The 23674-nt window shown below is 34.9% G+C and overlaps 6 protein-coding genes and 1 non-coding gene across 12 annotated transcripts in view; 4 read left to right on the top strand and 3 right to left on the bottom strand.

The window, feature by feature from the left end:
- Positions 1–649: 649 nt before the first annotated feature.
- LOC18048253 lies at positions 650–3486 on the bottom strand. Its single transcript, XM_006439813.2, has 7 exons — positions 3053–3486; positions 2857–2943; positions 2538–2750; positions 2209–2373; positions 2056–2109; positions 1820–1966; positions 650–1176 (listed from the first exon to the last, which is right to left on the bottom strand). The coding sequence occupies exons 1-7, from the start codon at positions 3365–3367 to the stop codon at positions 799–801; spliced, it is 1359 nt and encodes a 452-aa protein (XP_006439876.1). The 5' UTR covers positions 3368–3486; the 3' UTR covers positions 650–798.
- A 6317-nt stretch (positions 3487–9803) lies between these two features.
- LOC18048252 (plant UBX domain-containing protein 10) lies at positions 9804–11919 on the top strand. Of its 2 annotated transcripts, none has more exons than XM_006439811.2 (4): positions 9804–10488; positions 10892–11104; positions 11286–11477; positions 11602–11919. In XM_006439811.2, exons 1-4 carry the CDS (start codon positions 9916–9918, stop codon positions 11830–11832), a joined length of 1209 nt encoding a protein of 402 aa, XP_006439874.1. In that variant the 5' UTR covers positions 9804–9915; the 3' UTR covers positions 11833–11919. The 2 variants fall into 2 exon arrangements, with proteins under 2 accessions (XP_006439874.1, XP_024044726.1); XM_024188958.1 differs by having other exon boundaries at positions 11271–11477.
- A 328-nt stretch (positions 11920–12247) lies between these two features.
- On the top strand, positions 12248–14800 carry LOC18048251 (CRAL-TRIO domain-containing protein C3H8.02). 3 transcript variants are annotated; one of them, XM_024189967.1, is made up of 6 exons: positions 12248–12573; positions 12997–13131; positions 13299–13445; positions 13763–13915; positions 14248–14370; positions 14472–14800. In XM_024189967.1, exons 1-6 carry the CDS (start codon positions 12445–12447, stop codon positions 14547–14549), a joined length of 765 nt encoding a protein of 254 aa, XP_024045735.1. In that variant the 5' UTR covers positions 12248–12444; the 3' UTR covers positions 14550–14800. The 3 variants fall into 3 exon arrangements, with proteins under 3 accessions (XP_024045735.1, XP_006439872.1, XP_024045736.1); XM_006439809.2 differs by having other exon boundaries at positions 12979–13131; XM_024189968.1 differs by lacking the exon at positions 13763–13915 and having other exon boundaries at positions 12979–13131.
- Positions 14801–14894: 94 nt separating this feature from the next.
- On the bottom strand, positions 14895–15090 carry LOC112100450. The gene has a single exon (XR_002906822.1). It is a non-coding gene; the product is annotated as a U2 spliceosomal RNA (small nuclear RNA).
- A 2759-nt stretch (positions 15091–17849) lies between these two features.
- On the top strand, positions 17850–19169 carry LOC18048250 (heme-binding protein 2). The gene is made up of 2 exons (XM_006439808.2): positions 17850–18123; positions 18485–19169. Exons 1-2 carry the CDS (start codon positions 17921–17923, stop codon positions 18936–18938), a joined length of 657 nt encoding a protein of 218 aa, XP_006439871.1. The 5' UTR covers positions 17850–17920; the 3' UTR covers positions 18939–19169.
- A 124-nt stretch (positions 19170–19293) lies between these two features.
- Positions 19294–22864, bottom strand: LOC18048249 (probable apyrase 7). Of its 3 annotated transcripts, XR_002906474.1 has the most exons (4): positions 21355–22864; positions 19847–20429; positions 19579–19737; positions 19294–19380 (listed from the first exon to the last, which is right to left on the bottom strand). XR_002906474.1 is itself a non-coding variant. In XM_006439806.2 (3 exons), exons 1-2 carry the CDS (start codon positions 22499–22501, stop codon positions 19885–19887), a joined length of 1692 nt encoding a protein of 563 aa, XP_006439869.1. In that variant the 5' UTR covers positions 22502–22864; the 3' UTR covers positions 19302–19380; positions 19847–19884. The 3 variants fall into 3 exon arrangements, 1 of the variants encoding a protein (XP_006439869.1); XR_002906473.1 differs by having other exon boundaries at positions 19579–20429; XM_006439806.2 differs by lacking the exon at positions 19579–19737 and having other exon boundaries at positions 19302–19380.
- A 552-nt stretch (positions 22865–23416) lies between these two features.
- Positions 23417–23674, top strand: part of LOC18048248 (protein MODIFIER OF SNC1 1) — a 9168-nt gene continuing 8910 nt past the window's right edge. Inside the window, exon 1 of the mRNA XM_006439805.2 lies at positions 23417–23674. This exon is cut by the window's right edge and continues 1 nt beyond it. The gene's annotated coding sequence lies outside the window, so the exon portion shown is untranslated.

The raw sequence follows: 23674 nt of genomic DNA, 5'->3' as shown, positions 1-23674 counted from the left end.
TTAATCAATACACAAAGATTAGGTAGTTTCTAAACTTGACTTTCTTGAGAAACAGACATCTGGCTTAATATGAAGAGCCGTCGAGTTTGGAATAGGACAATACAATGATTTAAAATATTTCCAAATTGAATGCTTCTTTAATACTTAATTCAAGTCCATGTTGGAATGCATGAGCTTGGATGGTGAAGAAAACCTGCTGCAGTTAATTGGCCTTGGGGTGTCTCCATTTTTACCCTATTTGGTTTAAAATACTGTTGTCTTAGTTACTGATTCAAATGTTATTTTAGTGACCACTGAGATTCATATGTTATTTTAGTGACCACTGAGATTCATCAATGTACTTAATATTTAATCTTTGAACGCTAAGTGCCAACTAGAGAGATATTATAATACTGAAGAGAAGGTTCATTTGGCTAAGTCTGCCAGATGGGCTGTTTAAAATTTTTCAGTTTTTGTTGGTCTCCACATGCAAATGCATAAAAAAATATCATTTGTATTGGGGTTGCCTTGCTGTGGAGAAAAAGATTTATGGAGCTGTATCTGAATGGTGAAAACAATAACCAATGCCATTTTGAAGATAGAAAACAAAAGATGAGAAGAGACAAAACCACACAACCCAGTGTTATTAACAATTAAGTATCCTCCCAATATTTACATTAAAACAACTCACAAAGCAGGGACGATTAACCTGTTAGGCCGGAAAAAAAAAAAAAAGGAGACAGGAAAAATGTAAATACCCAAAAAAATAAAAAATAGACAAAATAATAGCTGATTTTTACTCTATGGCAAGGCATTTACTCATGGACATCTGTTATTTCTACCAGGACCTCCATAATAGAAGTAAGTTCCCCAAACATTGTTTCTACCTTGTCTTATATCATAACAATTTGAATGATCAGCCAAGAGGTGAAGATTTGTTAGAGGAAGCAAGTTATTATCCCAGTCGACGACTTGCAAATTTCTGAAGTAGGCTGCTCTTCTGAATCCTTCTCCAGCAAAATGGCCACTGCCCATCTGTGTAAACGTGTGGAAACCTGATGATCTAGAGTTCACTATCTCTCCTCCAAATTGTACCATGCTTGCATGGCTTCTCAAATGACTGAACAAAAATGCAGGCCAATATCCGACTAACAGTCCTGATCCAAATTGTAACCACCAATGTCCATGCTTTGGATCCTGCCATAATGTGTTTGTACTTTAGTATTTTTACGTGCAAAAAGAAAAACGCTAAGTTGCTGATGGAGGACAAGGGTCTTGTTTCTCAATTCTCATTATTCCATTGACTGCCTAATGGCAAACATGATGAGTTTCTTTCTGTCCCTAATTGTCCTCTTAATCAAAGTACATAATGAGATGCCAAAATGATAAAGTGCAAGAGAAAATTAAGGAGGTCAGACGTGGGGACTATACTTTCTTTCTTTTTCTTTTTTACTGTTTACGCTCCCAAATCCAACTGGAGTCAAAGTAAAATACTTTATTGAAGAATAAAGAAAACAGAAGCCGATGCTCAATGAACCCTTTGACAAAGTAGAAGACTGAAAATGAAAGGAATCTTTCATTTTAATATTAAGCATGCGAAAGAATCAAGGAAAAAAAAATGTCAAACATAACTGTTAACCAATCCTTTTTTTTTAATCATTATTAAGACCTGCCTTGCAACGTAACAACTAGAAGTCAGACACAAAATTAAAATTGGATAATGGACACTGAAGACTTTTGTCAAAAGGAGCCAAATTATGAAGGTGACTAAGTAACAACAAAGACTACCTTAGTACTCAAGTAACTGAAAGAAATTTTTCCTGTAAAATACTAATCTCACCTTCCAAATCATTAAGCCAATATCGAATTGTCTGCCATTGTAAGAGGATCTTGGAGATATTGCAGCTCCAATCGCAATCTTGTTATTGGTTTGGACAAAGCCAGAGCAGAGTAGGTTGTAGCATCCGGTGGCTTGGTATGCATCAGTCTGAAAATTTATTAGTCAATGAGAACTTGTGGTTATGTATGTTTGCTTTTACTTGAAGGGAAGATAGAAGAGAACTGGATAAGACTTACTGTCCAATATGTGAAGAATCTTGGATAATTGTCTCCATATAACTCTGGGCTAACCTGCAGAAGTTTGAATAAAAAGTGTTTTACTTTATGATTGACATTGGCAAAAGCCTACTCAAATGAACAGAAGCTTGTTCCGACTATTGAAAAACATGCCTGCCAGCCGGCTTCAATGGTGTTCAAATCATGGCTAAATGAACCAGAAATGACCCATATTTGTGACAAGCTGAATTCATATCCATCAGTTACACGGGGCGTCCACACGTTGAGACTGGCCTTTGCACCATAATATTGTTCTCCATTTACAAACACAACTGCGTGCTGTAATACGAAGTAATATAATCAACTCAAAGCAAATTCTTTTTTCCAAGTTTTAGCAAATTTTCCTTATCGATGGAAAAAAGAATGAAGGGGAAATAATAGGACACAGGGCAACAAATTCTTGAGTAAATAAAAAGTAAAATATTTTCAAAATTAGTGCTAACCTCATGGCCACCGCCTGTTGAGTCTCTCCTTACATGTCTTCTTAATTTTCTTCCAAATCTTTTAATGGAACTTGCTCTCAAAATATCCTTCTCTGTTGTTCTTCTGATTGGAACAGTTCCTTCTGGGCATGATTCTCCCGAATCAGTCCACAGCTGAAGGCTTTCTGTCGCTGTCTCTTCCCTCTCATCGCCTTTTGGCCTAGCTGGTGGATCCTGTGAAAACGAAATCTTTTCTGAATAGTGAAGGAAAATGCTTCTTTTCATTTTTTTTTTCCTTTTGTCTCAGAGAGAATTTTAGTGGGAACAAACAGAAAATTACCAGAGGCTTCTGGCCTCTAAGCTCAGGATGGTCAAAAGCTGGTTGAAGATGAGATAGAACACAATCAACCACATCACCGTCAGGGCTCTACAGAATAAAACCACAAGAACCCAGATCACTAAACCAACAACAAAACAAGGAAAATAAAATCTTTAGCAAAAGAACACCAGCAAAGACAAAAGAGAAAAAAAAAAACCTGAATTGTCTTGACTGCAGGCTTGTTGATCTTCTTCAAATAAGCATTGACACTCTTAAGCTTTTGCATATGCTTACTCGGCCGGAAAGTTTGGTTCGCCGGTGTCCGGTGACCGGAATCTGACACAATGGGGATGGAGATGGACATAACAGGGCTAAGCGAAGAAACAACGAGGAGAAAAGAAACAAAAACAGGAAACACTGAAACAGAAGCAGCAGCCATTTTTGTGGAATGTTCCTGTGTTGTTTGTTTTGGCGGAAGGGTTTCTGTTTGTATGCATTGATGTTGTCTTCTTGTGTAGATACAAAACAACATGGCCGTGTTGGTGTCTACTTGCTAGCTTAACTTAATTCCTAACTTCTCTTCATGTACATACAAAATAGAAAGACAAGTATTCAAATGAAACCCAGTTGTTGTTTTGTTTCACTGCTGCCTCGCCATTTTCAACATATAAAGTTATAAACTCTCTCTCTCTCTCTCTCTATTGAAGAGATTCTGGCGTCTCGGTTTTGAGTTTTCTGACTCACAAGAAACAACGTCAGGCACGGGCTTATTAAAATAGACCATAATTTATATAGTCTGCTTGTACTTCTCTAAGTTTTACCCATAATGGGTTGTGGTCAAAACTCAGTTTTTTTTTTTTTTTTTTGGTTCCCAAATTTTCAGAATTTGTCTGTGCTTGTTTAACTGCGTTGGAAGAAAGATTGTTTTCTTTTCTTAATCCAAATTTTGGGAATGCCGAAACTGAGCGTTTTACTTTTGAGCTGGATTCAATTGGACCAATAACAGCTGATTTTCCGTTTGTGACTTTGATGAAAGATCAGATTACACTTTATCTTGCTATTTATTTTTGTCAAGCTAAGGAATTTATGGCATGTTCTTCAATTATCACATTTTTTGTTTGTTCAACGCAGTGGGTAATAAAGAGACCGGGGTTCTGTAAAATCTTTTAACGAAAGAAGAAAGATCTATCTCTGGGTGCTGTTGCCAGTTGCCACTATGAAGTGGACTACAAATAGTGCACATTTTGCACACTTGATGGTCCACATTAAATGATCATGTCAACCAATTCATTATGATGGCAAAAATTTACTTTTATTTGTGCCTAATTCTTTTGACTATTTGTATAAACTTAAATATTTCTTTTCCCCCCCAAAAGAAGGGGGGAGGGGGTCCGATTAATTATTTCCCAGAAGACCAGGTTAATTTAAGAACAAACTAGCTCAGCATGTGCCTCTCGAAACAATTGTTTATTAGCCATAACACAAATTCCTCCCATTAATTTCTCCTAATCACTCAATGATGATGACTAATAGCAAGTTAATGTTTTACTTTTTGAAATTGTACCAAAAGACAGGATTGAATTTGTCATAATTTTGCTCAACTAAATGATGCAGTAGGGGACCATGCATTAGCAATAGCACCCCTTTTGTAACTTGTCAATCAGACCGGGCTAGTAATGTACGGTGATGTAAAAATTAACGGTGTCTGATTCTGATGTAATGGTCAACCTGTCAAGGGACGTTTTCCCAGAAAATTCCAATACTATTTCTTCTCTTTCCGAATTTTTAAGAGAAACTGAAATAGCAGCAGCTGTTGGTTTGTAATTGATCCTAATAAATTCTCCGTATGGGCAGCCGATGGGTTTCTTCTTTATGTAGAAGAAATGACTATAAATTAAATTTATTAGCTACCAACAAAAATATATTAATTATAGAATACTAATAAAATTTGCAAATTCCTTAGAATTCTAAAAATATTACATTCACAGCATTCAAATGAATTAACATCCATGTCACATGATTTAGTGAATGCAGACCATTTAGTTTGCTTTCAAAGATCTTTGTATACTATCAGTATATTGACTATCTTTATTTTATAAATATACCCTATTAAATCATGTTACATAATTATCTTCTAAGAAAAGACGAAAAATACAATGGATAAAGTCATTAGCTTTTTTCTTTTAATACTGATTACATATCAGACTACTGATATTGCATCAGATATTTACAACTGTTATTACAATAGATAATTATACTAATATATACAATCAGACATATACTTAAGACTACAATATAGTTTCAATATATATTAAATTTTATAAAGTACTATAATATACACTAAATTCTACGAAATACTTGCCCAGACCAATAAACCTCATAAATAAGAGATGTTTATGTTTTATTCCCATTTCATAAAAAATAAAGACTACAAATTAACTTCACTCAACCATAATTAATTGAGGGAAGTTGAGTTAATGGGAGTTTGAACCACTGCTCTCACCCACTCGGTCAAAGGCGGAGTGGCCAGATAAAGTCACTAGTTAAAGTTGAGAATACTGAACTATATTTCCGACTTACACGACAAAACTAAGAGCTAACTAGAATAACTTATGATACTAGATAGGTTGAGTGAGTTAGTAAATACTTTTGACGTTAATGGGGGCATATTTGCAATTTCCTCTATACGATTAAAGCAAAAATATGTTATGAGAGTACCATCAACCTAGGTAGAATATTTTCAATCAGAAAAAAAAAAAAAATTTAAAAAAAGGAGGGTAGCAACGTCCAAAAATATGTATGTTGGCGTGGCTGGAATGTATACAGTCAATCCCCTCAATAGACACGACTAATGGGTAGTTTCTGAAAAGTTCATTATTACAATTGAATGTCATTGACACAAGGTAGTTGTGTCATATTCTCTGATTGTGCCTCACCATTAGCCTATTGTTTACAAGTAAACAAATATAATTATAGCATATTCTTTATGTTAGCAACACTATTACCTAGGAAATAAGCTAGCAATCGCAATAATACAAGATAAAGTAAATTATAGAGAAGGCATACAATAATAAACACTCTTAACTAATAATGCAGCTACAAATTAATTTTTTTTGTTTTATATAACCCAATTGTTCAGTTATAATTAAATGGGGTTATCAGTTATCATCCGTATGTGGGGGCACAAGAGGATGGGCCCTAAGCGTCGTTCTCTTTTCGGGGTTCTGGGTTATGGTGCTTGCCACTTCCAAGTTTCAAATGAAAGACTATTCTTTATTTCTCTCTTCTTTTCAGACACCATTACTGTTGAGGAATATTGGTCCACAAAAAGTTACTCTAATCATAAAACAACTGGCGATATTGATGATCATTAAGCAATTGCTTCATTGTAAAGCTGGCCTGAGAGGGAATAGATTCCATCCCCACAATCTATAAAGGAATTTTGCATTTAGATTTGAAAATATTTTTGAATATTAGTAACACGCATGCACCCATTTTCTTAAATCTTGTGTAAGCGATGCGTGTATATGCATAAAGTGGCTGCAATTTTGTGATTATTGTTGATGTGGGTACATCGCTTTTGATTCGTATAAGTGAAAAGGCTGCCATTGCCATGCTTTGTAACTGTAAAGATAAACAGCACCCAAAAGTCGAAGGTGTGGTGGGGAAGAAACGTAAAGGAACGGAAAAAAGAAGTGGGATTGAGACAATTGACACTCGCAGCAATGGAGGACTATGCTTTTATGAGTTATATTAGTGAAATTGCTACAAAAGCAAAGCAAGTGTTTTTGGTGCCCTATCTTCCTAGACTTGTAGTTAGAGCCGAAGGCATTACGGCTAGCCTGGCTACCTAGAAAAATTTCTTTGGGACCCAACATTTTTTTCAAAAATCTCTTATCAGCTTTAGTGATAGTAAGTAATCTTGATGCCAAAGCCTTTGTCCAAATGGTTGGGTTGCTGTCCTCACAAGCTCTCAAAAGTATTATGAAATCTAAACATTTATAAACTTTTCTTTCTTGCGAAATGCAAGTGCAGTATAAACATTTCTCTTTTGTGAGGGTTATTTCGTCTCGGTATGTACTTCATAAAATTTAATGTAATAATATAATGTATATCTGATTGTTTTGTGAGGATTATTTTGTCTGGGTATGTAATTCATAAAATTTAATGTAATAATGTAATGTATAGCTATTTGTAAATATTAAGTAATCTGGTGTGTCACCAGTATTAAAAAAAAAAAAGTAAGTAATCTTCATACTAATCTTTTAACACGATTTTTTATAATGTCTATAAAACTGATAATGTTCATCTTACTTCCCAACAAATATTTACAAACATAACTAAAAGAGATTCAAATTAGTCTCAATAAATGTTTATTAAAAGATTATTTTAATTGAGCTCGGGTTAAAATAAGTTCCTAATTTTGCCACTGCTTATAGCAGACCACACGAATGAAATTTTTGCTAAATATTTTAGATACTAGGATTGTAAAAATGATTATTAACAATCAAATGAAGAAATTAAAAGATTTTAACATTTACATCAGAGTACCTAGTAGATAGTTGATGCCTTAGTTAACTTGGGTGTTCATTGTGGTTATTTTACTTGATGGGACATATCGTTTTCCTTCATTTCAAGGATTCTCCAAAGATGTTAATAGATTTCATGTGTTATCATCGTTTCTCTTGACTTTGTTTATTGTTGTTCTTGGCTCTCCGTAAAGTTTTTCTCCCTGCTAATTTTTTTTTTTTAATTTTATGATTATTTAGAGGGTTGAGACTCATTACATCCCCTAATATATACTTTTTGATAATAATATAAATAAGCTTAACTTAGTGATCACGGATCAACTACAAGAAAGACCTACAACACTTTGTCTATTAATATGCCTCTACAGTCTACACATGCGTAGTCATATTGAAAAAAGCAATTTTGTGGCTGGGTTGATTAAGAGAAACTAAAAAGAAAATTGGAATCACCGAAGAAAAAGAAGAAAATTTTCAATCATGTTCCTTGGCTAATCAGTCCAAAAATTCCAAGTATATATTTAGTTCGCAAAGATATTGTTTTCCAACCCAATTTTGAATTGAAGGATTTATAATTGTTTTAACTGACTTGTCATCTAAAGGCATACATTATGCAGCCCCAAATGCAAAGAAAAATCATTTGAGTACAAGCATGCTAAACTTTCAAGAGGGTGTTATTTGCTTTCGTTTCAATGTTCTGAAACATCAGCAATGTGCCTGGCTAGAGAAAAGAATGCCACTGGGAGCCAGATACATATCAATATACCTATACTACTGATGCTTGCTTTATTGTATAATTTGTGGTTGAAGATGGTGATGGGTCATCTGATTTCGATGTGGCGACCATGTGAAGTCATCTTATATTGATATATAAATACCTTTTTTTAAAATAAAAAAAAAATTCATTATCTTTATGTATGGAAAGCTGAATATTGTAGCTTTTTAAAAGTGCCACTAAATTCAAGCCAGAACGCACTTCAAATTCTGAGTACCATTCATCACATAGCCTGGCCTCATCAACCATAGCAAAAGATTCAGATTTGATGAGACCAGCTAATTATATATTTTTCCCTTAATTTGTTATATACCGTGGCAGTGGAGTAAAAAAACTTCGGCTCGTGATGAAGTCACCCTCGTTATTTTTCAAAATTAAAGTAATGTGTATGTCGCTTTTGCATTAATTCGTTCGAAGTTCAGGGAAGCTTCTCGCCTCTTTACATAATTTGTGTGCATATGAAAGCCAAAGAAGCATCCCTTGTTCTTATTCTTCGCAATGGCCCCGTCGCCGTGGGTTAACAAATATACGTGCAATCCTAGGAATGTATGTATATTTCGTATGGTTTATCTAATTACCAAAAGCCCTTAGTTAATTTGTATGTCGCCTTTGCATTAATTCCTTCGAAGTTCAGGAAATTTCTTGCCTCTTACTTAATTTGTGCACATATGAAAGCCAAAGAAGCATCCCTTATTCTTATTCTTCTCAACAACCCGCAATTGTGGGCAAGTATTTATGCAGTCATAGAACTGTTTGTATATTTTGTGCGGTTTACCTAATAACTAAAAGTGTTTATTTAATCCTAAATGTTTGTTTTTAATTTTAATATCATTTTTAATTTAAATAGATATTTTAAGAATTAAATAAGTTATTTACCTTTGTTATTAAAATTTTAAATTTTGCACATTAGCGAGTAAATGTTATAGAGCCTTTTAAAAGAATTAAATTATCTAAAATTTCTTTCACAACCTTACTTCATTCCTTTAATAATATAACTTTAAAAATCTTATCTATTAAAGTAATTTTATAATATTTAATAAAAACTTTCATTGATAATTAAAAAAATTAAAATATTTAAAAAAAATTATATTTATAAAAACTCTGTAAGTACATGCTCACTCTATTTAAAAAATTATACCAATCACGGCCACTCATTCCATCCCAGAACAACAACGCTTCAAATTAGTAAAATTCAATGCCTGAAACTTCCCGAAAGTTACTCTTCTCCGGTTACAAGGTTCTATTTCGTGATCAAATTCTTAGCTTCTAACTTTTTCGGCATTAATGTTTTCAACCGACTGAAACTGTACTGGTACATATGCTGATGTGCAGAAGCAGAACAAGAAAATCAATGATACGTATTTACCAAAAGAACGATTGCTCTTGGTCCTCATACTGCAATGTCATCTGGATAAGATAAAATATATTACATTCAAAAGATCGATTCTCTTGCAAAAATTGGAATGATAAAAAGGATCACAATAGCAAGAATAGGAATTTGATTCTCTCAACATTAAATTTTCTTTCAGTTTGTTTTCTTGCAGAAGAAATCTGTAATTATGTTCATTTCTTCTTACACAAGCAAAGCATCTTATCTTTGAACTTTGTAGAAACCACAAAAAGAAGAAGGCATCTTCTTATCCTTACATATTGCATTTCACATTACTTTGAATAAAGGTCAATAAAAGCAGATAGCAAAGGATTAGGAAGCTAATTAAGTTGACTGAGTTAGTGCAAAACAGTACAACCCATTTTAGCTTCACTAACTAATTAAGCACAATGTCATCAACAACGAGGGGAAATGCAAGAGCAATGGGAGCGGCTTCTTGCAATGGAATTGTGCGCCGTATGGTAAGCCTACCTCGAAGCATTATAGGGGGGCTTTCAAGAGCAATGGGTCATGGTATTGATCTTGTTGGAATAGGAGGAAGAAGACATAATAACCAACATCAACCTTTAATGAACTTTCAATGGCCGCAACATCCACAAGAACCCTTAATTGTACCCGAAGAATGGGCATTTTTAACAAGTTTTGAGCAGCAATTTGGCTCAACACATCCGTTCTTTTATGCATGTCAGTTCATGGAGGCTCTGAAGATAGCTGAAGATGAACATAAGTTTGTGTTCATGTATCTTCACTCACCACAGCACCCTTTCACTCCCTCTTTTTGTAGGGAGACATTGAGTTCAGAGCTTGTAACACAGTTTCTTGATGCTAACTTTGTTTGCTGGGGAGCACTCGCTGATAGAGGAGAGGGCTTGCAAATGGCTGCAACATTGAACGCTGCCAGCTTCCCCTTCTGTGCTGTAGTGGCTCCTTCTCCTGGTAATACCATAGCAGTGCTGCGGCAGGTTGGTTGAAATTACAGGTTACATGAATTGATCCAACAAATTTAAAAAAATTAAAAAAAATGACAATAAATTATTTAGTTCACATGCTTATGAATGTTACATCCCCTGTAGCGAAACAATCATATGGCAAGTTCTAATACAAATTTTTAATGGGACAGTTCTCTCATTACAGCATCTGTAGTTTTAAAAATTCGGACTAAAGATTCTTCACAACAACATTTTTGAAAGTTAAAATTTTTGTCAAACTCTTAGTAAAAAGAGTTGTACAATTAATGCACAGAAATTCACAAATTTTTGTCGTTGATTTAGCAATTCTTTACAAAAGGGAATTTATGATCCAGATTTTTTTTTTTTTAATATTATGGTTACTTGAATTGTGTAACTCTGACTTGTATATTGTTAGATGGAAGGGCCACTTTCCCCAGCAGAGCTGGTGGAGATCTTGCAGAGAACAGTAGAGGAACAAGGATTGGCTTTTGGTGGTGGTGCTGCTGCTCAGGTAAAGGAGGAAGAAAGGACAAGAGCCAGGGCCAGGGAACAAGAAAAGATAAGAGCAGATCGTCAGCTAAGAGAAGAACAAGACTCTGCATATCTTGAAGCTCTCAAGCTAGACCGGGTATGTGCCACCTAAAACTTTCTCTTGAATTAGAAGCGAAAGAAAAGTAATGCGTCTCGCCATTATGGTGCAAAACTGCAAATGATAAAATGTAATTAGCCAACCTCACCACCACAGTATAATATCGCGGTACAAACTGTATCACTAAGTCGTTCTCTAAATTCAGAATGGACAATTACAGGAAAAGGAAAAGCTCAAGCATTTACCATCAGGAGGAAGAGCTCAGAAACCAGCACAAGCAAATCACGAGAAGTTTAGACCCAACGCTACACAAAAACAGTATGGTAATGGTAAAATAGCCCCCAGTAGAATTAGAGAAACTCAACACGAGGAAACTACGTCTAATAAGGCAAAGGATCCTCAGGTCACAAAGGTACAAACAATTAATGGTTAATAGCGCAACAGGAATTTTTCTTAATTTTTGGGTTAATTATTACAGTTAAAATGTAATTAAGAAGTGATGATGACAATACATATTCTGATCATGGAAATTTCAGATACTGATACGATTTCCAAATGGAGAGAGAAGAGAGCAAAGCTTTTTGCGCGCGGATAAAATCCAGTCGATTTACAGATACATTGATTCATTAGGGCTACCTGGAGTCGGAAACTACAAATTGATATCAAGCTTTCCAAGAAGAGTTTTTGGTGTTGATCAAATGGGTATCACTCTCGAAGACGCTGGCCTTCATCCTAGAGCAAGCCTGTTCCTAGAGCCGTCTGAATGACAGATACAAATACGCATCACAATTCGAGTGCCGGCATGTGCTTCCCACGTGCGTGAGTGAAATCCAGTGCTGTAGCCTGAATAATAATAACACTCCATAAATTTTGTATATATGTCGCATCCCATAAGTACTGTTATGATAAGATGCGTGTCATATTTTGACGTGCTTAATTAGTTAACATTGTGTTCATAGACAAAGATCTTCTCTTAATTTGAGTTTTCATGAGTTTTTAAAGATCTCATGACACTTGTTTTTAAATGATTGTGTATGTATAAAATTTAATTTTTTTATTTTTTTTATTAACTACCAACCACCTATATATATTTATGCTAAAAAAAAAAAATTAGATAGGAGAGAATACTGATTCGTGTTCAATACAAATTTGAAAATTTCTAAAAAGGTCAAGGTTGTTAATTGTTTGCTGCTTATCAAATTTCTGCCATATGCAAATAAAAATTGAAAACTAATAACAAAATCTGGTCACGGTAAAACGATGTCGTTTTCACTCCCCCCGAGCTAAAATCGAGCGAACCGCCCGATCACCATCGTCCCATCGCGAACTCGAGCCTCAAGTCCCAACTCTGGACCCTAGAAAAGAGAGAACACCAGAAAATGGCGCTGCGCACGTGTCAAAATTTCGCTTCTCCTTTCGTTAGTTCAATCAAATTGACTAAAAAACCCATTCGAAACTTCAAAGCTCCAGTTAAAAATTGCCAGTCAGACCCAAATGAATCGCGTAAGGTACTGCCTCTACTCTCTGTTAATTACTCTTTTATTGTCCCACTAGTTTCTGGTGCACCTGGGTTCTGTTTGGTTTCCACGAATTTTGCATAAAGGAATTACGGTTCAGAAATTTTCTCTCTGCCTAGGACGCTGAACTATTTCATATTTTCTCAGTAACCAAACGGACCACTAAGATTTACTGCCTTAAGAAATTATGGGTTTCTTGTTATTTGGTACCAAAGTTTGGTGGTTGGGGGTTTTCTAGTTTATGCTTACTTTCGGTCAGCTAAGTTTGTTTCACAAGCTTTTGTAATTTAGAAAGGGAAAAAATAACTGTTGAAAATATGCAATCTTGTTTTGATTGTTTCTGCATTGTTTACACTTTTGGTGAATCCTCGTCGTTCATGTCATTGAAATTTGCAGCTGGTTTTGCAAGTAAAGGAGAGGCTTGAAAAAGACTATAACAGTCTCCCAGTTGGTAAAAATGGTAGAGATGATGAAGATATGATCCTCTGGTTTTTAAAGGATCGAAAGTTCTCTATCGAAGAATCTCTAGCAAAATTGACTAAGGCCATTGTATCCTTAGCCATCAATTTATGTCTTCATAACGCTAAATCTTTTTATATGTTGAGGGAATCCATTTATGGGTTACAGACAATAATTGATTTTGTTTATCAAAAATTGAAAGACTGATTTGTGAACTGGTACAATGTACTGTTTCCTACTAAGTTTCCTCCCTTTAGAAATGGCGTCAAGAATTTAGAGTGTCTGAACTGAACGAAGACTCTGTAAGAGGTATTGCTGAATCAGGAAAAGCGTATGTGCATGACTTTCTGGACATAAATGAAAGACCAGTGCTCATAGTGGTGGCATCAAAGCACTTGCCTGCAGTGAGTTTTGAGTTGCAGAATACCCTCTTTTACTGCTTATGTCTTTGGTTGAATTTGTTTTATGGTTCCAATCAGCATCTCCTAGCCTCATGTGTAAATTATAATCACTCTCTTGCAGATACATTAACTTCCTTAGTGGTTGGACAAGTACTTTAAAATCTCAAAGTCTTGTTTCGTGTAGCATTATTTTTAAAAAATTTATTTACTTTTTTTTGGTGGGGGGGGGGGGGGGGTTGTGTGTTGGGGAAGCAAATTTCTTGACTGCCTATGTGCTTCTGGCATAGGTTTGATGATATAGATTAGTTGGCATTGCACAGGTGCATGATCCTGTTGAGGATGAGAAGCTTTGTGTATTTTTCATTGAGAAAGCATTGAGCAAGCTTCCGCCTGGGAAGGAGCAAATACTTGGAATAATTGATCTCAGAGGCTTTGGAACTGAGAATGCAGATCTTAAATTCTTAACCTTTTTGGTAACTTTCATATACTAGTGCTGATCTATTACATGAATAATTTGGATCCTAACTGCTTGCATTGTTTCTTCCAAGCTGTTGCTTTGTTTCTCTGTAGAAAGGGTTACTTCTGCATATGAAGACAAACAAAAGCATAAATTTATTTAACTACCAACATGGCATAATTCTTTCGGTTCTTAATAAACTACCATTGCGGGCAGACCAATAATGTCACTGGTTCTGTTGATAACTGGTTCATGAGTTTTGATGTCTGAAAACACCTCATCTCCATCCATTTCCTTTTGGAACATGAACACTCTTACCTAATTCTCTCTTTACTTGTTCTTATGCAGTTTGATGTATTTTACTATTATCATCCAAAGAGGTTGGGCGAAGTCCTATTTGTAGAAGCTCCATTTGTATTCAAGCCATTTTGGCAGCTAACCAAGCCCTTATTGAAATCATATGCTTCTCTGGTATTTCACCAGTCATGCTACTCATGAATTTATTTTTAACAAGCATATTTGGACCATTTCTTTCTACCATTTGATATGACTCATTGTTTTGTTCTTAAAAGGTAAAATTCTGCTCTGTAGAAACCGTCAGGAAGGAATATTTCACTGAAGCAACGGTGCCAGGCAACTTTAGAGAGTAGACTGTTGGTAAAAAACCTTCATAGCTGTCTTGCTGCATTAGCTGGGCTAATCTTTGCTCAGACTGTTAAGACTTACTATTTTGTAGAAGGTTTATAGCGATCTATTTTTGTTCTGGTATTGCATGTGTCTGCTGACTGCTGCAAGTTACAAGGAACTGGATGAGAGTTATGGAAAGCAGATTTATCGTTGTAACTTATCATTATTTGAACAACATTGTCACAATTCATTTGAGAACTTCCTTTTAATGATATTTTTCAAGTGATTCTTCAGAAAAAAATTAATTCAATCGATGAGAGGGCGCTCATTCATAAATTTAGACTGTGCCTTGTGGGTGGGGGGTTGGGGGGAGGCGCGCCCGGCCCTTGCTGTAGTGCAACGCATGGGCGACGCATGAGAACCCCAGCAGCAAGCTACTGTGACGGGCCCTCCCCCTCAAAAAATTAATTTAATATCGCGTGGACCAATGGTCCACATATCAGATATTAAACTGATAAGAACAGATACTACACTTGATCTTAGCCAAAAGGCCGAGAAAGGTATGCCTTCTATACCTCTGCAATTTGCATTTTATAGGCCATTGTCTTTGGCTTCTTGTCTCTCTACGGCAATGTGGGATTACAACATAGCATGTACTTTTGGTTTTCTTAGTCTTTCGTTACCAAACGAAACCACTAATAAGTTCTCTAGTATGAGTTTCTTCCTCTCTACTAAGTAAGATATATCTCGGTCTGATTCACTGCGGTGATAGAAAATCGAGAGTTAGAACTAATTGCCGTTGATTTGAAATATCAAGGCAACATAATCACCATCATACGGCAGTGCTTTCTCCCCAAAAATTCGTGTCTAACACAAAAAAAAAAAAAAGAATAATTAACTGATTTGGCAACATGTATTCATTTATTAATATTACAGTGAGTGCTTGACAAATGCTCCTATCATTACTGTGAATGTTGTCGCAAATCCTCCTAAAGATCATCATTACAGACTTCATAGTGCCTGGATGTATGTATTATTATGACTATGAGGCCATAGATTTATGATGGTATAGAAGATCTACAATGCTATAAATATAAGGGCATTGTTATATTCAAAAATAACAACGAACTTAAAATAGAGCGGGGGCTATATGCACCTTAGAAATCACTCTAAAAAATCTTTCTTCTTCTTCTTCTTCTTCTTCTTCTTCTTCTTTTAATATTCAGTTGTTGATATTAATTTTTCACTCTTTACGGTTTTAGAATACCCCAAATAATCTTCCTTTTTGTACCAATGGCGCTTTCCATTCTTAGGTTCAGATATATGATTTTAACCCATGTCGCGTGAGCTTTCGCTTATTGTGCTTTCCCGTCAATATGATAATAACAAATAAACTGTAGGATACCAAATATGAAATTTTGAATTATTAATATAAAAGATGTTATTCAAACAAACTCCTTAGCAAAAATTCAAATAATGAACACCAAAAGAAACAAAGTGATGGATGATAATATAATTTATTTTAAGCCACGACCGTTGAAAAAAAAATCCTGAATGTTGTATAAAAATATATTGTGTGTGATAAATTATATATATATATATATATATATATATATATATATATATATATATATATATATATATATATATATATATATATTACAAAACTAGTAATGTATTATAAGTTTTTCATTAAACAACAGTTAAATAGATTCAATTTGACTTATAATCGTTTGATAATACTGTAACTTTTAAAATAATTATTGTTAGCTATATTCTAGAAATAATCAGCTGTGAAGAGAATCAGTTTAATGTTTGATAAATTTTATTTTTAAAAGTGTTATGAGTTTTAAAAGCAGTAGTATGTGTTTGATAAATCTTACTATTAAACTGCTGTAAGAATATAAATGAAAAAAATTAGATATAATGTTGAATAAAATTTATTTACATACTTATAAACATTTATATAATAATTGATAACTAAAATAAATATTTTTTATTTTATTTTATTTTATTTTATTTTTATCTCAATACAAGTGGCAAAAATAATTAATCTCTTTAAAGCAATTATCTCAAATGTTCATCCATTAATACTCCTACAACTTAGATGCCAAAAGGCTCTAAATCAGAAAGGTGATGAAAGTTTTATCTCAATATAAGTGGTAATTATAATGATCTCTAATAATAATAATAATCTCTTTAAAGTAAATGAATATATTTCTTAATTAATAATGATAATACTATATTTATCAAATATATGAGAATATATATGGAATTGTATTAAACATAAAACTAATTCTTAAAATCAAAATTTTAAAAATTATCCCTTCCCTTTTTTCAAAACTCTTTGTCAAAGTGATTTTTTTAAAAAAATTACCAAATATTAAAATTAATTTTTAATTTTTCAAAATCAATTTTGAAACTCTCAAAAGTAATTTCAAATAGGTTCTTAAAGAGACAACTATAAATATCTACCAAATTCTTTGTAACTATAGTAACCCACAACAGTACTAAATTGGCCATAATTTATCAAAGACTTCATTGTTCACGTAATGACATGATTTAGTTGAATGATGGAGGCATCTTGGCGGCCTGCAAATCAAACCGTTGTTTTGTAATTTTAATCATGACAACCATGAAGAATTTTTAAAAAAGGAAAAATAAATAAAAATAAGATGAATTGTTTGTCCTTTGAAATAATTTGATAACTAATCTTCCGATAATGAGTAATGAATATCGAACGTCAAATTATTTAATAAATTTGTCATCTATCGGTTAATAAGTGATGTTCATACTATTTATTACTGTGATAATTTCATAAATACGAATAAATTAAAATTAAGTGTCAAATTATTTGAATTTTAACACACAAACTTTCCATCATATATATATATATATATATATATCATTGCTCTCTGATGATATACATTTTTATTAAAAAAATAAGGTTTTAAATAAAAAAAAAAAGAAAGACATTTTTTGAGTGCCGTACAACATCTAAAAATTAATGGGTTCTATTAAGTTACAGTTTGTGTAACCTATAGTTTATACAAAGCTCCTCGTGCAGATCCCACTACTTTTTTACTACTGTTTACAAAACAGAAAATATAAGTTAAACAAAACTATGGGGCCCGTAAGCCCCCACGTGGCAAAAGTTCGAGAAGATGTCATTATCGTAACGTTGATTACAATTTTAACCCATAGTAGTAATGCGTACGTACTCAAAGATAATGACTTATGAAAAGGAGGACAAACCCGTAAAATTACACCCATTCTGTTTTTTTGTTTTGGGCTGAGTTAAGTTAATGAAGCTGGTCCAATAGATTTATTAGTTTCGAGGCTTTTCGAGTACTGTATGATTTTTGAGAAATGAGATTTGAGAGAGGGGTCAACAATGGAGGGAGCGAGTAAGTTAATGAAGCTGGCGACTCTTCTGTGTATGGTGGTACTATGTAAGGCGATCGAGTCGCCGCAGTACGCGGTTGTACACGAAGAATCGGATTTCGAAGTCAGACTTTATAGTCAGTCCACGTGGATGTCTGCCTGTGTTCGTGAAGAACTCTCCTTTGCCAAAGCCACCTTACTCGGCTTCCACAGGTACCCCACCTCCTATTTGGTATATTTCGAGTTTAATTTTAAATGTTATTATCATTGGAGATCAATTTTGTCTGAATTCTCTCAATTATAATAGAAAAGCTGCAAGTTTTGATTTCATCTTATACAATTATGACCAAAGCAATTTGTGTTTGGTTGATTTATAACACCTGCTTTGAAATAGAATCAGCGGCCATCAAGTCTAATAAGCGGGATAGGTGACTAATAAAGATTAGTAAATAGCTGTCAAATGCACGTGTTTTTCAAAATTAAATACAAGCACAACAGTTACCGTCGGTCTAGCACTTTTTGTTGTATTGGCAATTTAGCACGACCATGATGTTCTTTATTGTTGCTTTTGCAGGTTGTTCCAATACATTCAAGGTGCCAATCTAAACAACTCTCGGATTGCAATGACCTCTCCTATTGTTACAAGCTTAGTTCCAGGAGCTGGTCCTCTTCACTCGTATGCCTATGTTGTGACTTTGTACTTGCCTGACAAGTTCCAATCTGATCCTCCAACGCCCTTACCAGAAATTCATCTGAATCCCTTTGAATGGGACAGTCACTGTGTTGCTGTCAGGAAGTTTTCTGGATTTGCAATTGATGAAGTCATCGTGAAAGAGGCAGATAACCTTTCCTTCAGCTTGAGGAGGTCTCCTTGGGCTAACTCTACTTCTTCAGATAGCGGTTATGCTTACTCGGTTGCACAGTATAGTCCTCCATTGCAGTTCATTGGTCGTGTAAATGAGATCTGGGTGGATATTGATGTTTCTGGAATAAACAGCTGCAAACCCGGTGCTGTAGCTTCATATTAAATTGAAGAAGTACTGCAGAATAAGTGGGCTGACTGGGTTGGTTTCTGGTCATATGTGCATGCATGAAGATTGAGCTAAACTAGATTGAATGTGTTCTAAGTTCTATCTATCTATATTGTATATATAATCAAAGTCTGTGTAAAATATAGATGGTACTTACTACTTGGTTTCTCTGAAACCTTGATGCTTATGGTGAAGATTATTAGTAATCGCATCGTTTATTTGTAGACACTTGTCTTCTTCTATGTTGATATCATATCAACATTTGATGTTGATTTCCAGTTCTCTTGATTATTCTTTACATGCTGGAAGCACTTACCTAGGTGTCACTTGCCAACTGCATGTTCATCAACATTCCCTCTCCTGCTCCACTTTGCTTCAAAGCTAAAACTTGATGATGCTCGTAGCAATGGGTTTGGCAGAGCTTTAGCAAAAGTTTCAACTGCCATGTCGAAGAACAAGCAGGGTGCAGTTAAATGTCAATATGTCATATTAGATAACATTAAGGAAGATTTTAAATCGTTTAGAAAAAAAAAGGGGAAAAAAGATAAGGACTTTAGATCAAGAATCCAAACAAGCCCATTCTACTTGACGTATACCAAACATTTTTTTTATGTAATCTCATTATCATAATAATCACCTTTCTCATCAAAGTTCACACCACTGGATGGAAGGTTGGAAAGACAAAAAGAGGATGGAGTGATCGACTTCTCACATGATGTGAGTCACATCAAAGTTTGGAACAACAAATATGCAATCATTCTTGCAGCTCAAACCCATCCGACCAAATTGATTATCACTACCAGAAATACATGCAACGAGTACAACACTTTCTTTATCAAAAAATTGTCTGATCGAAAAGAATGAAGGAATTGAAGTAAAAAAAAGTATAACAATGGTATACTCACTAGCTCACTTAATTCTATGTTTCTGTTGCCAAAAAATATTAGTTAGGCCGTCGTTTTGGATGAATATAAGATGGCAAAGATGCCACAACAGCAGGACCCTTCCTGCCTGGCATAGGCAGCTTGATTTGACCACAATATACAATAAATAGAAGAAAGAGTAGGAAAACAAAAACAAAAATGGGAGATGACATGAGCCCCGTGTTCTTGAGAAGTGAAAAGGATGTTTGAGCTCTGGTACTGCTTTGCCATAAATATTTCCCCTCAACCAGCACAGCACCTAACGTCCAAGAAAGATCCGCAGGACCAAATATAATCTCAGCATCACCAAGACACAGAGCTTCCTGAATGAGTGATGTCATATAAGGCACCTGAAAACAATATTGTCCGGTATAATTTTGGTGTCCGGTGGCTTTCTTCAAATCAATCCATGATCTTGAACATAACTGCTGGCCTCTGTCCAAAATTCTTGTCAAATTGGCTCCTGAACTCAAGTTTAGTTTGTTGTAGACAACAAAAAATCCTGATAAAGCATGAAAGCGCTCAGTTTGGTGGTTGACAGCTGTCGAATTAAGTATCTTTCTGCCTGCATAAACAAGTATGGAAGCTATCAGGGATGAAATCCTTCTCATCCTACCAGTAGAAAAATAAAAATATAAACGAAAGCAATTATCTTACGGACACAACTAATGTATAAAATGATCTACTGGGGACAAAGACAGAAATGATTCAGGAACCATGCTGTGGCAGCTCTGTTTAGGGTAACATGGCAGGAAAGATATCTTCATATTTTTAGAAGGGAAAAATGCGCATAACATTAAAGAATTGTGGGATAAAGTCCCATCTTCCAGCTTTGCTGTGGTCTGCGGGCTTTAGTTTCTAAGGAGTTCCAAGATTCATCTTCTTTCTTCATTCATCTTCTAAGCTGGGAGCGTGTTTTGAGATAGGTGTATAGGCTGGTCTAGTATTGTCGAGGGGATGATTGGTATATTTTGTATAGCACAAAAAAGTTTTCATTCTTTTGCTTTCTTAGTGGACAGCTGGTCCACTCTTTGTTATGACTCCACATCATTAATACAATTTTCTGTTTCTGATAACAAACAAGACATAACTGATTCAGAAAGCAAATCTGGGACAAAAATTTAATCCATTGATTACAGTCAACGACTGAGTCACAAAAATGTTTTGGCTCAAGATTACTCTATCGACCTCTGACTTGGATTTCATGGTGGCAATGCAGACATGATAGGGAAGAAAATAAGTCGGAGAACATTGTAAAAGTTGCACTTCTGCTTTTGGAGTTCCAATCAGAAGTATATTCTTATCAAGGGCAGAGTATGCATATCTACGGACCCTAGAGAAGGTACCTTAGCAAATATAACTATGTTCTATTTAGAAATGCATTTCTAAGCTTATCAAAGGAATATTGAAAAGCTTTCGTGTATTGACAAAGACATTAAGGTTGCAACAAGTGATTGCAGAATTAAAATAATGCGATGCTTGAAACTTACTGTCAGAAGACGACAAGCTGGCTTTGCAGTTTACATCCCCCGTAGGCAGTGACCAATCTAAATTGCTTGAGTTGATGGCAACAGCCCTGGCAATCCCCTTGCAATTGTCCCAATTTGGCTCTCCAGCCAGATAAGTAGAAGTGAATGCAGTCTTCTTCACTTTACTCAATTTTCTATCAGCAACATTTTGTCCAACACAACCATTGCAAGTATAATTTTGCAAAAGTTCAGAACTGAGACAAGGATGCCTGATTTCAAGTCTGTCCCCTGCACCTTCTCTGGGCATCTGCACTTGGCTGAGCATAGCAACTGCCCTATCAAATGCTGCATTCAAACCAAACTCCTGTAGAGAGTATGCTAATACCCGATGTTCAATAGAGCCAATCTCTGATCTTATTAAGTGCTCATCATTTCCTGTGCCATCATCTTCCATCACAATCTGCAGGGATGAACCTCCCAGATCAAGAAGCCCCAAGGTTGGAGTAATTGATGAATTTCCAAGACTCCCCATTTTATAATTCAAAGCAACCCAGCCATAGTAAGCTTCCTCTTTCCCACTCAAAACCCTTATCCAACTTTTTTCATACATAAATGAGTGTTCCTTTACAACAGCTTCCACATCATCCAAAACCCATCTGGCATCCTCAACAGTCAACCTTCTTAGTCCAGCAGTAGCCAGAACAAATATAGGAGTCTCTTCTTGTCTCTCAAGAGGTACCAACCATTCTGCCCACAAAATCAATGGCTCCAAAGACGCCCTTATTCCTGAAGCATTACCGACTAGCTTATCTAAACCAGGCTCAGTCTGCAGACAATGGTACTGGCAAGAACTTTTCCGAAGCAAACTCTTGGTCGAGTTATCTGGATAAGTACCAACCAAAACTGGCAAATTCTCACTTTCTACACCTCTCTTTTTCCACTCATACACGTTCACTCGTGTTCCAGTGCTTCCACAATCTACAACAACAGTATAGTACGACCCACTTACTACATTATAAGCCCTCCCTTTTTCAAACACACAATAAACACCAACAATTAACAAAACTACAGCTAATACAACTGTACAAAATTTAAATACCCATTTAAATAAAGAGAATTCAGTGATTGAGAGTTTCTGTTTTGAAGGGGATTTGGGTTCCGATTCCATGATTCAAATATCAGCTTTAACAAAAATTCCAACTGGTACAATTTACAGATGCTACTGAATAAATCGATCAAGCAGGAAATTTCAGAAAGGCATAAACCCAGATCATATTATCAATTGTCGATTCTTGGACTGTATTGAAGCAGCAAAAATTGTTAAATTGAGATCATGAGTCAAACAAATGCTTATCGAACCCAAATGTACCTTGCTTCTGTCGCACCAGAGCCCGGCCAATCACGGCGTCCTCTCTCTACCCCTCTGAATGGAGCGAGAGATCACAGTCAGTGCCGCACACAATTGACATATGAAATCTAGAGCTTTATATTTGTGCTGTTGAAACTTGAAAGAAGCCAAGGACCAAGGTGGCCCGGCTGGCCAGTCAGTTAACCAAAATTAATATTTAAGAATTACGTCGGTTAACATTATTATTTTTAGAAAATGAACCTTTAATTTTAAATAAGCTTTTGGACAAAATTAATTATTTATATTTTTAATATCAATTTTTAATTAAATTCGAAAGGGCAAAGAAAATAACTAAATCTGGAAAAAAATCGCATTATGGTCGGAATAAAGAATTAAATTACATTTTGAAAAAAGGAAAAAAATAAATTATTTTAAAATTAAGATTTTGATAGGAGAGAACCTCACTCTCTATTATTCACATTTATTTTTTTAACTCGAAATAAAGTACATTTATGATTAATTATGAAAATAAAAAACCTAATTTCTATTTATTTAAGTTATGAATAGTAAAAAATTTTAAAAAAAAATTAGACTGGTGGAGGAATTTAATTTTTAATTTTTTCTCTTTCCCTTTTCACGGGTAATAATAATAATAATTTTTATTTTTATTTTTATTTTTTTGAGAGAAAGCATTGTATTAAAAACTAGGAGCAACCCGCTACGTTTCCAGCTCTCTTCTTTCTCCTTCTCTGGGTCGCTCTCTCTCTCTCTCTCTCTCTCTCTCTCTTTGCCGATCTGAAAATCACCACACTGTAATCCGTTGCTTTCACTCTTTACAGATCTCCCTCCACTCAACCTATTTCCGTTGCGATCACTCAACTCCCGTGACTCTTCGATCTCCCTACCCGCGCTCTCTCATATTCTTTCTTTCTCTAGGGTTTCCTCGAAACGCACCGAATTATTCACCATAAAAAACTCTTGTATTATCCCGTC

The sequence above is a fragment of the Citrus clementina genome, unplaced genomic scaffold (assembly GCF_000493195.1).
Source record: "Citrus clementina cultivar Clemenules unplaced genomic scaffold, Citrus_clementina_v1.0 scaffold_3, whole genome shotgun sequence".
In the NCBI taxonomy this organism is placed as follows: Eukaryota; Viridiplantae; Streptophyta; class Magnoliopsida; order Sapindales; family Rutaceae; genus Citrus; species Citrus x clementina.
This window is presented reverse-complemented; position numbering and strand designations above follow the sequence as displayed.

Coding starts and splice junctions, on each gene's coding strand:
- LOC18048249 (XM_006439806.2), bottom strand. CDS start 22,501: ATGGAATCGGAACCCAAATCCCCTTCAAAACAGAAACTCTCAATCACT. Junction 20,430..21,354: donor CAGCTTGTCGTCTTCTGACA/GTAAGTTTCAAG, acceptor TTGTTTATGCAG/GCAGAAAGATACTTAATTCG.
- LOC18048252 (XM_024188958.1), top strand. CDS start 9,916: ATGTCATCAACAACGAGGGGAAATGCAAGAGCAATGGGAGCGGCTTCT. Junction 10,489..10,891: donor CCATAGCAGTGCTGCGGCAG/GTTGGTTGAAAT, acceptor GTATATTGTTAG/ATGGAAGGGCCACTTTCCCC. Junction 11,478..11,601: donor AGGATCCTCAGGTCACAAAG/GTACAAACAATT, acceptor TGGAAATTTCAG/ATACTGATACGATTTCCAAA.
- LOC18048250 (XM_006439808.2), top strand. CDS start 17,921: ATGGAGGGAGCGAGTAAGTTAATGAAGCTGGCGACTCTTCTGTGTATG. Junction 18,124..18,484: donor ACCTTACTCGGCTTCCACAG/GTACCCCACCTC, acceptor TTGCTTTTGCAG/GTTGTTCCAATACATTCAAG.
- LOC18048253 (XM_006439813.2), bottom strand. CDS start 3,367: ATGTTGTTTTGTATCTACACAAGAAGACAACATCAATGCATACAAACA. Junction 2,374..2,537: donor CAACAGGCGGTGGCCATGAG/GTTAGCACTAAT, acceptor TTCGTATTACAG/CACGCAGTTGTGTTTGTAAA. Junction 1,967..2,055: donor GATTCTTCACATATTGGACA/GTAAGTCTTATC, acceptor ATAAATTTTCAG/ACTGATGCATACCAAGCCAC.
- LOC18048251 (XM_006439809.2), top strand. CDS start 12,445: ATGGCGCTGCGCACGTGTCAAAATTTCGCTTCTCCTTTCGTTAGTTCA. Junction 13,132..13,298: donor CAAAATTGACTAAGGCCATT/GTATCCTTAGCC, acceptor TCCTCCCTTTAG/AAATGGCGTCAAGAATTTAG. Junction 13,916..14,247: donor TTAAATTCTTAACCTTTTTG/GTAACTTTCATA, acceptor GTTCTTATGCAG/TTTGATGTATTTTACTATTA.